The 14,549-nt window shown below is 52.4% G+C and overlaps 1 protein-coding gene across 3 annotated transcripts in view; it reads right to left on the bottom strand.

The window, feature by feature from the left end:
* Nucleotides 1-14,177, bottom strand: part of SLCO3A1 (solute carrier organic anion transporter family member 3A1) — a 236,112-nt gene extending 221,935 nt beyond the window's left edge. The window contains exon 1 of one of the 3 annotated variants that reach the window (XM_080651706.1): nt 13,792-14,177. In XM_080651706.1, the coding sequence (XP_080507832.1) occupies nt 13,792-13,971 (180 nt within the window). In that variant the 5' untranslated portion in view covers nt 13,972-14,177. The remainder of the gene's footprint in view (nt 1-13,791) is intronic. The other 2 variants (XM_080651704.1, XM_080651705.1) reach the window with 2 other exon arrangements.
* Between the last annotated feature and the right edge of the window lie 372 nt (nt 14,178-14,549).

The raw sequence follows: 14,549 nt of genomic DNA, 5'->3' as shown, positions 1-14,549 counted from the left end.
CGAGGATAAATAGTAACCACCGTAGTAACTAGAGAGGCACAGGCTAAGCACACTGAATGGATTATCTCACTTAGTATTCACAAGATCATCTGAAGTTGGTACAAATGCCATCCCAATCTTAGACATGAAATAGAGAGTTGGAGAGGTAGAAGCAATGGCCCGAAGCCACACAAGATTAACAAGCAGCAGCCCTGAACGTCACAAAGCCAACACATACCCGCTCCTCCTCTGTCCTTGAAATCATGAGGGTATGTGGGCAGAGCCAGAGACACTGACAGGACACACACCAAAGTGTTGACAGTGGATCTCCAGGTCACAGCATTATGGATGATGTTTCTTCTTTGTGTTTTTTTTTTTATGTGTGTTTTTTTTAATGTATCTATGCTTATCTGCATTTTCCAAATTTTCAACACGTGCATTCCTTTTGTAAAAAAGTAAAACAATAATGTCTTTATATTTATTTTTTTTTATAAAAAGCCACAAGCATAAACTTGAAGTTCAAGTGAATGGTAGAGCTAAGTGATGTGGCCCCATGGGCAGGAAGACTCAGCCAGTGCTGGGAGCAGCCATATGCGGGCAGCAGGTGCAGCCAACAGGCCAGAGGCTTCCTGGCCAGACTCCGCTCACCCTCGGCACAGGCTCTAAAGCTGAAGGGCGACCAGCTCAGTAACTCCCCACACCACCCTCCCAGCCACGCCGCTGAGGCCTCGGCCCAGTAGCCAGTTAGCCCTGCTCATGGCATAGCCTCTCTCTGGACCCCTCGTGGCTATTCCCAGGAGGAGTGCCCCCTCAGCAGCTTGCCAACTTTTTCTCAAGGGAAACAGGAGGGGAATTTGGAATGGCCTCCGTCCAATCTTTAAACTGTAAACGCACGCCCACTTTCTGTTTGGAGACACTTCCTGTGCGTGAACACAGCTTGTTCTATTACCAGCTTTCAAGTTATCCAGAACCGATACATCCGAGGCCGAGCTAAAATGTTTTATAAAAAAACCACACACACAAACAGTCAAATATGATAGGGCCTTTCCTAGCAGAGATAACTCTAAAGAGAGGGTGAATACAGAGGTGCCATTGTGCCTGGATGCCCCAGCCCCCCTCGCCTGCACTGCCCCATCCTGGGGAGCACGCTGGGTGTTCCAGGACCACCAGCGACCTTCAGCCCCTGGGCTGCATCACGCCAGGCAGCCCTGCCTGCTTCCAGCTGCGTCTGGGGATGCCCTGGTGTGGACTCTCTCACAAGCTGGCAACTGGCTTCAGGCACCACTTCAAAGCTGGGGGTGGGGTAGAGAAAGCTTTGCCAAGAGAGGTGCTAACATCCCCCGCACTGCTGGCTAGAGCAGACTCCCCAGGGCCAGCCCCGACAGGCCCCCGTGTGGGGCTGGGGCCCTGTGTTCCCAGCCTGCCCTTCTCCACCCAGGTGTCCACCATTGAGGGCTCTCCCCAGCCAACCTCCTTCCACGCTAGCCTGACCTCTCATCCCCTTGGACCTACCCTGACCAAGGCTGAGAAAACCACTTGACATAAACGTCCTCCCCAACCACCCAGGCCCAGCTCCAGCGCCCCTTCCCACCTTGGTGTAACGCTTTGATTTTAGGGTAGGAGACCACACTGTCCCGTGTAATTTCAGCTGGACCAGCTGCCTGGCCCAGAACCTGAGACCATCTCATGAATGAGCGATTAATAAAATTGCAAACATGCCATCTCCCCCGCTAGGACATATGAACTCCACGAGGACCAGGAACACGCCTTACTCTGTGTGGCTCAGGGTGCGTACGAAAGCTGTTGAAGCTAATTAGTCTGGCAGAGACCAAGGAGGAGTCCTTTAAAAGGAGTCTGCGCTGAGAAATTCCAAGAATCCTACAGCTCTCGCCTCCACCCAAAAAAGAAGATGATGAATGAGATGAGAATGCAGATGTCTGGCCCTTACGTAACACATACCTGGACCAGATCTGAGACTGGCTGGCATGGCAACAATCTGTCAGTCTCACCAAGTGGAATAGGCCTCAGGGAGGAGGCAGGGCCAGGAGTCGGGAAGGAGTCCCGGTGAAAGGGACAGGGGCATGTACTACACACGCACACTAAACATATACACACTAAATGCTCACCACGTGTGCATCTGGGCTTTTTTCACAGGCCTTTCCCTTAATCGGATAATGTGATCGTCTGGTCCAATGTCTGCCTTCAGCGATGCCCAAGACAGAGGGTGAACTTGTTCCAAGCAACACATTAATGCAACAGCGTAATCCCGCCGCCACCGCCACCGTTGAGAGAAACATGGTTACCTTCTTCCAGAAAGGAGTCACGGACAAGCAGGGCTTCCTGCTAAGAATGACTCTCCAACCAATACCCCATAATCTTCCTACCCACCCCACACCCTAAAAAGGGCAAAGAGTGTCTCTTTTCCTTCCTTTCATTTTTTCCCTTTGTACCCTCACACCGTTTGGGGTTCATAGGTCGAGGTTCAACCACTGAGCCACACCAGCCAGGCAGTATGGAGTATATTTAAAAGAAAAAAAGGAGGAATGTTTTAAAAGAGAGGAAGAAAAATGGCGATTTTTTTTTTTTTTCCAGCATTCACCTGCTGGCTAGTGTGAGCGGGCTGGGGGGTGAGGGGAACGTGGCATGCACATCTGGGCAAGTTACTTCGGTGCCTGGTTTTGCCTAAGACAAAAGCAAGAAATGTAGAGCCCCCTCGTGTTGGAAAAGACCTAAGACCGGGACACACGGGAACGCTGCCTGCGGGACAATCGCTGGCACCCGTGTGGCTCAGAAGCTTCCGGGGCTGCATCTGGACTCCGCCCAGTGCTGCTGGCTCCCGGGCGGCCCTGAGCCCGGACGCAACAAGACGAACCTCCCCATCTGCTCCCACCGACGCCAAGCTGCAGAGCAGCAGAACTGCTTGCTGACTTTCTGGTCTATTTATATGCATCTCCAGGCTGGCGAAGGTAAAGCGAAGGTGCCAATTTACGGGTTTGTGTGTGTTTTTTTCTTTGTTTCCCAAAGATATCCTCCCTTCGGCTGGCAAGGAAGCCTGGCAACCCACGTGGTATCTACCAGCCCTGGGAGGCAACACAACACGCCGCCTGTTAAATGCAAAGGCTTGCCCTCAATTTTTTGCATGCAGACAGGAGAGGCCTGTCCGAAGGTCTTTTATATCTGTTTCAGCTGTCAGTTTCCTTGACGTCTTCCCCGCCCTGTGCTCACCCTGGCCGCTCAGTAAGGCCTTTTCCACGGTTCTGGAGGCCGGGACTCTGGAGGAGACCGTGCAGGGTGCCCTGTGATGCACCCCACGGAAACACACGCGAGTTACCCAAAACGAGGCCAAGTAGATGCCATCACAGCCGCGCCCCAGAAAATGAAACGGCCAAAACATGGAGCCCACCCTGACGGACAGCGTTTGCACTCCTGGGCGTCCCCCGGGATCTCACGCGCCATCTCTCCTTGAGAATGGCCGTGACCGCAGGCCCGGGGCAGAGGGGCTGGCGCCGAGTCCCATGGGGTGGGCTCTAGGTGCTCTGAGGGGCTATCAGGGGTCCTCAAACTACGGCCCGCAGGCCACATGCGGCCCGCCGAGGACATTTATCCGGCCCGCCGGGTGCCGCTGCCTGTCCTGCTTAGCAGCCGACGCGTCCCAGGCCCGCAGTGCGCATAGGAATTTGTTCATAGTTTTTTTTAAACTATAGTCCGGCCCTCCAACGGTCTGAGGGACAGTGAACTGGCCCCGTTTAAAAAGTTTGAGGACCCCTGGTACGTCAAACAAAGCTCTGACCCACAGAGCCAATGGGGAGAATAGCTAATCAGCACCATTCTTTACCTCACAGGTTGCATCACAGTAAGTGAATCTTACACAATGCAAACATCTGGGTCCGTGCTGCCTAGAAATTCTTACCTTCATTACAGGAATTCTTAGCAGGGTCAACAAGATTTCAGGTACAGTGTTTTGGAGCTTATATAATCAGTCGAGGGCAGCTTTCCAATTTCAACTTTGCTTGTGTTCAAGGCGGTAATTTCTCATTCTAATCAGCTGGAGGTCGGAGAGCAGCGGGATGAGAGGGGCCGGCTAACAATCAGACAACGAGCACGCCCGTTTCCCACAAGCCTCTTCCCAAGCGGGAGGAGGGACAGACAGCAGCCATTCCCGGGGACATATTACAATAGACGTCCATGGAACAGCACCTCTGGGGCACTGTTCTCTCTCGACAGAAATGAAAGCAAAAGTAATCATTCCTGCCAAAACCGGTTTGGCTCAGTGGATAGAGCGTCAGCCTGCGGACTGAAGGGTCCCGGGTTCGATTCCGGTCAAGGGCACATAACTTGGTTGCGGGCACATCCCCAGTAGGAGGTGTGCAAGAGGCAGCTGATCGATGTTTCTCTCTCATCGATGTTTCTAACTCTCTATCCCTCTTCCTTCCTCTCTGTAAAAAAATCAATAAAATATATTTAAAAAAATGATAATCATTCCTTCCTTCCTCACGCTGCCGGAGTGGCAGGCGGCGATTCTGGGAGCACGTAGTTTGCCCGCTGCTCTATTCCAGTCCCCAGGACTATTTGTTGGAAACATGCTCAGCTCCTTATCATTTCTGCTAACTCTGCGTAACTCGGAGCTCAGGTGGCTACAAAGGGAGAGCCACAGCAGGCTCTAGACCACCACGGAGAGGTTTCAGGGGTAACCGGACAGCCAGATTCATTACCACAGACCCGCCCCCTTTAAAGGGCAACTTGTGCCAGGCCGGTATGGTTCAGTGGTTGACCTATGAACCAGGAGGTCACAATTTGATTCCCCCGGTCAGGCCACATGCCTGGATTGTGGGCCTGATCCCCAGTAGAGGGCGTGCAGGAGGCAGCTGGTCAATGATTCTCTCATCAATGATGTTTCTCTCTCTCTCTCTCTCTCTCTCTCTCTCTTACTCTCTCTCTTCCTCCTTCCATCCCTCCCTCTCTGAAATCAATAAAAATACATATTAAAGGCAATTTGCCAGATGAATTAGAATCTGCCACCACATCATGCAGAATCTCACATGCGCATGGACAGGCACACAGATGCACAGACAGACCAAAGGGCACACGGCAGGCTGTCGCGTGGTCGCAGCCTAGGCCACAGCAACGCAGACCTCGTGCACACCCTCTCCACGCAGCCGTGGTCCCACTGCCGGCCCAGAAGAGTCTGCGGGCACAGCCTACCTCCGGGTCCTCAGAGCACTCACAGCCAAGATTTCAGCGAAAACCAACACTACGGAGAGAAGCACCCTTGCTGCCATCAGGACTCTTTGATTCTGTCACCAGGTGACTTAAAATGCCGCCTGCGCCCTGACATCCCAGAAGGCATGTCGCCGGGGCATTTACAGAGGAAGCCTTGGGCGCTCAGGGAGTGACAGTGGCAGGGCTTGCAGCAGCCTACGTTGCCTTTTGCTTTTAAACATTTTCTTTTTCTTTTTTTTAATATATTCTATTGATATTTTACAGAGAGGAAGGGAGAGGGATAGAGAGTTAGAAACATCAATGAGAGAGAAACATCCATCAGCTGCCTCCTGCACGCCTCCCACTGGGGATGTGCCCGCAACCAAGGTACATGCCCTTGACCGGAATCGAACCCGGGACCCTCCAGTCCGCAGGCCGACGCTCTATCCACTGAGCCAAACCGGTTCCAGCTGCTTTTAAACATTTTCAATGAGTGTGAAGTCATAAAGGAGACTTTTGTTTCAAGTCCAGGGACATTCTAGTGACCAACTGCCATTATCTCTTAGACAGGGAAGTCTACTCCCTGTTTGGAGAAGAACGCCCAGTCCTTTAGCAGTAGCTGATGGATAGCATCATTTCTACTAAAGAACTGAGCTGCTCAACCCTCCACCAGAAGGGCTCGGCTCAAAGCCACAAAGAAGCAGCGAGATGGAGAGGCTGGAAGCCGCCAGCTCTGGGGATTCTGCCCGCATCCAGGGGAACATCCGTTTTCTCCACGTTGTTGCCGGAATGCCCGGCCTCAAGCTCCCCAGACTGCTGGCTGCACAGCCGTGGCTGCTGCGGGGCCAGTGCTCTGGAAAGCTGACAGGCTTCCTTCCTCGGGGAAGCCCAACCTGACTCATAGGGAAGAACCCGGGTCGCTCCCCATCCTTACCGGGACAGGTGTGACCAGACTGGGGAGGCAAAGCTGCCTCAGAAGCTACAGATGGGCCCTAGCCAGTTTGGCTCAGCGGATAGTTTTAGCCCGAGGACTGAGGGTCCCGGGTTTGATTCCGATTCCGGCCAAGGGCACGGCACGTTCCTCGGTTGCAGGCTCGGATCCTGGTCTGGGCGCATGCGGGAGGCAACCAATCGATGTGTCTCTCATATCTATGTTTCTCTCTGGGTGTGTCTCCCCTTCCCTCCCACTCTTTCTAAAAATCAATGAAAAAAATACCCTCGGGTGAGGATTAACAACAACAAACACACACTACAGATGGAGGAGGGTGGTGCTGTGCAGAAGGCAGACCCCCAAACCATCGCCATAACCCATAAGCCGAGATGACGAATCCGCAGGGAGGGAAATCAGACGGTGCTCAGAGTTCGTTTGCTTTGCTTTAGAGAAACCAGCAAGAACCAAGGTCAGGAAAATGCCCGTATGTGCGCCTGCTGGGCCCTGCCTAATACTGCAAGAGGACTCAGGTGAAAGCAGTGGGCGCGGCCAAAGACCTGAGCCCTTCCTGGCAACGAGGGCTGAGCTCCGAGGTCGCACGTCTCGAACAAGGCTGCCTGGTGGGCAGCATATGTCCACAACACATGTCCCTCCCTGGGTCCCCTCCTCCCACCTCTCCAGGCTGCCCTGAAGTGGCCACTTTTCATCCAGAGAAACAAAACAAGCTGCAAAGGGCCCAGATCTTCCGTTTAGGAAACACTTCCCCGGCCTCACCCAACACCCAAATCCTCAGGTTCCCACGGGGCTTCCTCTGGGCCAAGATCAATGAGGAGGGTTATGCCATTATTTTTTTTTTTAATATATTTTATTGGTATTTTACAGAGAGGAAGGGAGAGGGAGAGAGAGCTAGAAACAGCGATGAGAGAGAAACATCAAACAGCTGCCTCCTGCACACCTCCCACTGGGGATGTGTCCACAACCAAGGTACATGCCCTTGATCGGAATCGAACCCGGGACCCTTCAGTCCGCAGACCGACGCTCTATCCACTGAGCCAAACCGGTTTCGGCAGGTTATACCATTATTAAGACACTGACTGAATACTGCACCTATGAGAAGCACTCTATTACGTGTCCATTTATTTAAATCTCTCAACCATCTGTAAGACAGGATCTCATTATGTCCATTTTTCAGATGGGAATACTGAGGCACAGGTAAGTCAAGTCACCGGGAGCTGGTAAATAGCAGGACCAGGTTCAAACGCAGGTCTTTTGACACCAAGTCCAACACTCTTGTCACTGCTCCTCAGCTGCCCACCAGCCGGACCACTGTCCCAGTCTTCTCCACCCTGTGGCCACAGACCACAGCAACAGGTACCGAGGGCTTCCCAGCCATCCCTGTATGTCCCTGCCCTGTCCCGGCTCCACTCACTTCCAAGCACCCACTGACGATGAATGATCAAGGTAACCCTGACTAGGTGGGTTTCCCTCCCACATGGCTAGTAATGTTTATAGCATCTTTAAGATGAAACGGATGACTGCATTTATAATAAAGGAATAAAGGGAATTAGCAATTGGAACTCATTTCTTACTTTTAAAATTTTTTTGCTCCCTGACAAAATGTTCATGCAGAATAAGAAACAACTTAGCGAACAGTTCACTACACCCACATCAAAGCGTGATTGAAACACTTATTTTCACTTGTTGGGAACACAAACTTAGTATGTTTGCAGTAAACATGTATAACCATGGCATTATGAATAACAACAGCGCCCTGGCCAGTGTTCCCAATGGTTAAAGTGTCGGCCCGCACACCTGAGGGTCACAAGTTCCATTCCCAGACGAGGGTTGCAGGGCCGCTCCCATTAGGGCCGCCCCCATTTGGGGCGCCTGCGGGAGGCAACCAGTTGATGTGTCTCTCTCACATTGCTGTTTCGCTCTCTCCTCTCTCCACTCCACTCTCTCTAAATATCAATGGGAAAGAAATAACCTCACTCCTTGAGTATTAAAAATAAAATAAATAAATAAAAGAATAAATAAATAAAATACAGCAGACAAGATTTGGTTTCTGTGACCCTGTATATGGGCATGTATGTAAATATGTAATGCAAGCAGTTATGTGCAGACTGTATAATAGACTACATGTATAAAATATAAGTGAGAAGTGAAGATGAACCCTTTTCTCTACTTTGAAGGAGTGTGGTTATTAAATGCAGTTATATCTGTGCATGTTAATTGTGTCCGTGAGGTTGGAAGTGAGGTGCTACAGAAATGTATACAGTTCTGTCTTCTACCCCAGCAAGGGTGAGCACCTTCTGCATACCTGCCTGCCCAGTCACCTGGCAGGCCGCACCTTCCTTGCCTGCCACCTCAGGGAGCACTCTGGAATCCAAGGACAAGGGTCAGCTCAGCATGAGTCCTTGCCCCTCCCGTCGCCTCTGCAGAAGGCCTGGCACAGACTCGGAGACCAATGCCAGCCTCTGCTCTATCTCTGTCCCCAGCCAATAACATCACAGATCTCATCTTTATTCAAGGCCTGCGTCTATGTGAAATAAGCTGTGCACTCATGATTGCTTGTTACGTTACGCTGATCCCAGGGCCAGTCTGCTACGTGAATCCGGTGCCTGAACAAGGCAGCACCTCAAAGCTTGCTTTAACATGAGCAAGAGAAATTCCCGAGACCCTCTTGTTCAAGTGCCTATCACAAGAGGAAACTTATCCAGCTAATGCAGAACAATGCCGTTCTGGCAGCAGGCATCCCTGGCCACGGTTGGGGCGGGCGCGGGAGGCAACCAATGGCTGTGTCTCTCTCACGTCGATGTTTCTCTCCGGCTCTCCCTCTTCCCTCCGCTCTCTCTCAAAATCCATGGAAAAATATCCTCAGTGAGGATTTAAAAAAAAAAAAAAAAGATGAGCTTAAATGCTGAGCAATGGATTAGCAAGGCCCTGCCATAGCAAAGAGGCCTCTGGATCACCCTCTTCCAACTCAAAAGGGAGAGAGTTACAAAATTCAGGAAAAAGATCTTGCTCACTTTACAACGAATTCGGTTTCTTCAGTTATTAAACACATGCAAAAACCCCTGCACAGAAACCAAGGCATGTACACCAAGCTGGTTGAAAAGAACTTTCAGAAATAATATTTCCCCCTAAATAATTACTAGGTAAACATTTTCAACCAAGCTGTAAGAAGGAAAAAACAACAACAGGGTAATCATTTCTTATGACCTGGGGCTATAGAGTGATTATGCAAATGGCAGGGAATTTGCCACTCTGAGTAAACCGTAAGTGTGTAAAATAATTTGATTAAGTAAAAGACAGTTGCCTTAGTCATCATACCAATTTGACAAGGGCTTCAAAAATGTCTCTCAGCTGTCAGCTGATGGGCTAGATATGCAAAACCCACCTTTTAAACGATGGTTCTTTAGGAAAAATAATAAAAAAAATCCAGCAGGTTCACCTCAGCCATTAATTGCCGGCCCACTGGACGCTTGCGGGCGTAGAAAAAACAAGTGACTCTCAAGTGAGCCGGAACCTGGTGAGACAGGGTCATTCATCTCTCTGCCTGGTCACACAACCTCAGACCTAGCTTTTGCATAACTCTGCACAGGGGAATGCCCAGCCCTTGGTCCTGGGGACCACCTGTGCGCCCGGAGCAGAGATGAAAGTGGCATTTTTTCTACGTTTCTATCCTGAGGAAATTCTAATGCATTTGAATGTGGGTGTCGATCATAGCTGCCCAGAGGTGGCGGAGGCTTTCATTTCCTGTCCGCAGCCTTATCTGCCCCGGGCCTCAGGAACTTGATAACGCAGGCAACCTCTGGGTGCAGCACTGCTCTCAGCGAATGGCCTGCAGCATCTCGGTGGATCTCCACAAAACACCATCAAGTGCACGCGAGATAACTCTCTGCTTGCCGTTCCCATAGGCCTGCGCCTTCTCCAAACGGCCCAAGACTCAGGCAGATGTTATAACCTGACAAGGAGGTCAGTTCACACTGGCGCTGCCAGGAGAGAAGACCCAAGTAAAGGAGTATTAACTCATATTCCCTACTCCACATATAGTGACGATCAAACTGAACGGGTAGGTCTCTCTTCTTACACTGAGGAATTGTTTTGCAGTTTAAGAGACTAAGAGAAAACATCCCTGGGACTGTTGGCTGATCTAAAGCATGATTTCCAATGAAAAGATATGGCTCTAGCCGGTTTGGCTCAGTGGATAGAGCGTCGGCCTGCGGACTGAAGGGTCCCAGGTTCAATTCCGGCCAAGTGCACATGCCCGGGTTGTGGGGTCGATCCCCAATAGGGGGCGTGCAGGAGGCAGCCGATCCATGATTCTCTCTCATCATTGATGTTTCTATCTCTCTCTATATCTCTCTCTCTGAAATCAATAAAGAAATATATTTAAAAAAAAAAAGGAAAAGAAAAGATATGAAATAGGAACAGATCTCAGAATCCACAGCTGGCCCAGGTTGCACCCGGAATACCTTATCCACATTATCACTGAGTCTGGCCTTCAGGGTCAAAGTCAGTGTCCTGCACTCCCCCGAGACACCCCCAACACCAGGCAAAAGTTGCTGGTCCCCAGGCTAGCTTAGTAATTGGTGGCTTTCTCATATCCAGCAGTAATCTGGGCAGGCTCCTTAAAGGAACACACACACACATACACACATACGCACACCGAAAGTCCTGCTTTTCACAGTGGCTTCTCAAATCGAAGGCTACTTCCTGTTTCAGGTCTGCAGATGGGAAGACCACACCTGTGTCACTCAAGACACTGAGCAACCTGTCTTTTCAGGGAGAAAAGGGAAAACCGAAACGAAGCCTCCAAATGTAAAACATCGCACTTGGGAGGACTACATAAAAGGTAACTGCGTGGACTTATGGAATCTAGTAGAAAATGATGCCACTGACACAGAATTGGCGATCCTACAGGACACACAACCTGCACCCGGACCCTGCGTGTGTGATCACCTATGATCAGCGGTTCTCAGCGTTTCCTAAACAAGCCTGTGATGGACTAAACGGGAGAAATCTGCCTTCCTGCAAACATCCTGACACGTAAACTGTCAAATTATCCGTCACGAAGTCTCGCATAGCTGAAGGAGTAACAAACTTTTCATTCCACCTGCCAAACAACAGATGAACACTCCCAAGTGACCCAGAAGAGCAAAACCCCGTAGCAAGCTGACTCAGTCAGCCCTGGCGGACAAACCATTTATTTTCATGAGGTTCCAACGGGTGACAGCGGAGAGGCCAGGGCAGCCAGGCAAGGCAAAACCCAAGCACCTTATGGTAAGCACTCCCAGGAATCAGAATGAAGTCCGCTTCCTGGGCCTGTCCTCTCATGGGCCCCATCTGCCTTCTGCCAGTCACCTGTTGATTCCTGTCACCCTACCCCTGAACCAGGCTTTCCACCGGCCGAGGCTGGAAGGGCCAGGAAGCCCCACCAGATGGACTGAATGCCGCTGGCTGCCACTTGCCAGTTACCGGATTAAAGGCAACTGCCTATCCCCTGGTGCCAGCCCTGCCTCTATACATCCACCACCCACCAGCCCTCAGCTTCCCTTTCTAAAGGGCCTTGGGCCACTCATCGGATGGGAGACCGGCCTCATTCCTTTCTAAAAGCCACAGATCATTGCGAGCTAAAACCAAGCTGTGCCTTTATCATTTGTGGTGTGAAAAGTTCTGTTGGTGTTTGCCACACACGTGAATGCTGCATCCGACTGAACAAGACTGGTTAGAGGCAAACAAACTGTTCAACTGGAGGCAGCTGTTCATACACTGGTTATCCGCTTTTCAACACAGACCCACCTGGTTAGGAATTATATACTTTGCATATGGTCCCACAAAGACCAGCGTATATTTATGAACGTGCATCTGCATCTTAGGAATACAGGTACCTATTTTAATATGTTAACAAATATCCTCCAATAAACTGACCCTCAAGCCATGGGTGCCCCTACCCCCCAAAAATCCAAAGGCCACAGGTACTGCGTGCAACTGCGTATAGTAACGGTAAAAAAAAAAAAAAAAAGTGCATCTTAAAAAACAAAAATCTAAACAGAACAAGATGTGCCTTTGGCTATGGGGTTCACCTGCACCTGACAGTCCTGGGTGCCCAGGGACAGGGTTTCACACGCCTTTCATCTCACAAGGCGCAGAGGAAATGCACTTGGTTTGCAGAAGCCTTGCAACTCGGTCACCCCACGAACAGAGCCGAGTTTGAACAGTCTTCCTTCAGAACCACATACCTGACTACCCCACACCGCAGACCAAGCTCATACTTCCCTCTGACGGCAAGCCGGGAGTCCTGAGAGGTGCTTTATGAATGATCCAGGGGACTTAGCATCTGGCCCTCATGAACTGGAATGCATGGCCAGGAATGAGGCATGAGGGGTTCCCTGGGGAAAAGTTCTCTCTCTGGATGTGGTTAGCGGCCAGTGGTCAGCAAACTCCTTAGTCAACAGAGCCAAATATCAACAGTACAACGATTGAAATTTCTTTGGAGAGCCACATTTTTTAAACTTAAACTTCTTCTAACGCCACTTCTTCAAAATAGACTCGCCCAGGCCGTGGTATTTTGTGGAAGAGCCACACTCAAGGGGCCAAAGAGCCGCATGTGGCTCGCGAGCCGCGGTTTGCCGACCACTGGGTTAGCCGATAGCCAAAATCTTGTCGAATTCTATTTCCACAAACTTGCTCGCTAACACTGGAAGTCTGTGACATCTGATGCCAGTTTCAGGTCAATAGTCAAGTAAATGATTTAACACTAAACACTCAGAAAAACCATCTCATGTTTAGGCAGGACTGTACTTGGGTGGAGACATGCCTCTCTGGCACTCAAGTTGGGACCATCTGCTGGGGCAGGAGAAAGAGGCAAAGTGGGTATCTGACAGTGCTGAGTCATTACAAGCTGTCTCCTCTGCTCGGTTATGCACCCCTGGGCCTTTTGAGCATCATTATCCCCTTTTAGAAGGCAAATCAAATAGACATATAGTGCGAAAAATGATGCAACCCTCTTGTGGGCCAGAGACAACAGTGGGGAATTGAGGTCTAAGAGTGGGTAGCAGGAACTACACAAACTCACAGCTGCTTCCCAGGTATGGTAACTTTATTCCAGGCGCCCAGAGATGGCTATTGGGATACGGAGCGGGTGGTCCCCGCTAGCCCTGTTGGGATCAGGCCACACTCGGGCGCATTTCCTCTAAGCTGTTAAATCCACCCCCCCTCCATAATTGGCGGATGGAGAAAATGATGCATAATGGATTTGTTCTCCAGGCGGATGGAATGGAGAGTCGAGGACGCCGGATGCTAACTAGCTTTTCTTCCCAAGTGCAGGGCACCCGAAATCCGCGGTGCCTTCCTCTCCAAGCGGGCTCCTCCACTCTCCCTCTGGCCGCACTTTCCAGAGGGGCAGGCAAGGTTTCCCGCCCACCTGCCCGCAGCCTCTCCTCCTCGGGTCCCCAGCCCCCGCCGGCCGCAGGAGCAGCTGCCGGCATCCGCGGTCCCGCCCGCTCCTGGCTCGCTCGGCAGCCCCAGCCGGCAGCTCCGCCGGCAGCCGCCTCTGCACCACTCGCCAACCTCCACGCCGGGCCGAGGTCACGCCCGCCGTCCCCTCCTCGTGCCAGCCGGCCGCCCAGGCGCGGCTGGGGAAGGGTCCTCGCGGCGGAGTTGGCACCGGTACTCACCAGGTAGGCGCCCACCGTGCCCTGCGCCAGCATCAGGGCGCACTCGGACACCAGGAAGATTTTGATGTTGGAGAAGCAGGACACCTTCTTTTTCTTCTTCTTGTTCCTCTGCGCCTCGTCCCCCTGCAGCTCGCCGCTCCGGCCGCCGCCCGACGAGCCGCCCGGCTTCTTCCCCTGCATCGTGCTCCCGCCGCCGCCGCCGCTTTCCCGCTCGCCCCGGGTGTCAGGACCGCTGCCGGGCCGGGGTGCGCGCGGCGAAGCGAAGTGCTGTCCCCACCCCTGGCCCGCGGCGGCCGCCCCAGTCCTGCCGGGGTTGGAGAGGTGGAAACACAGCTCCTCACTGCTGCCTCCGCTGCGCTCGCCCCCTTCCTCCTCCTCCTCCTCCTCCGCCCTCCCCTCGCCTCCTCCTCCGGCTCGGGCTGTGCCAATCACAGGGGCTTCTCGCGCCGCCCGCCGCCGTCACCGCCTCGCCGCCCGCGGACACCGGCCGCTGCTATCGCCGGCTTCCCCTGTTCCGCCGGCCGCGCCGGCCCTCGCCTCCTCTGCCTCTACCCGGGGCCGGAGCCGGATCGCCTGTGCCCGCCCCTGCCGCGCCTCTCGCTGCTCACGCGTCCTCCCGGGAGGCGGGAGGGAAACCGGCTCGGGCGCCAAAGCGGCCCCTTGGCCCAGGCTGGGAAGGTCCCGCTGCCCGAATGACCCCGGAGAGGGGGAGTCCTTGCGGAGTAAGCCGGGCGCGGGGCGCGGGGGGCGGGGGGTAC

Source organism: Plecotus auritus (genome assembly GCF_963455305.1).
Source record: "Plecotus auritus genome assembly, chromosome: 15".
Classification (NCBI taxonomy): Eukaryota; Metazoa; Chordata; class Mammalia; order Chiroptera; family Vespertilionidae; genus Plecotus; species Plecotus auritus.
This window is presented reverse-complemented; position numbering and strand designations above follow the sequence as displayed.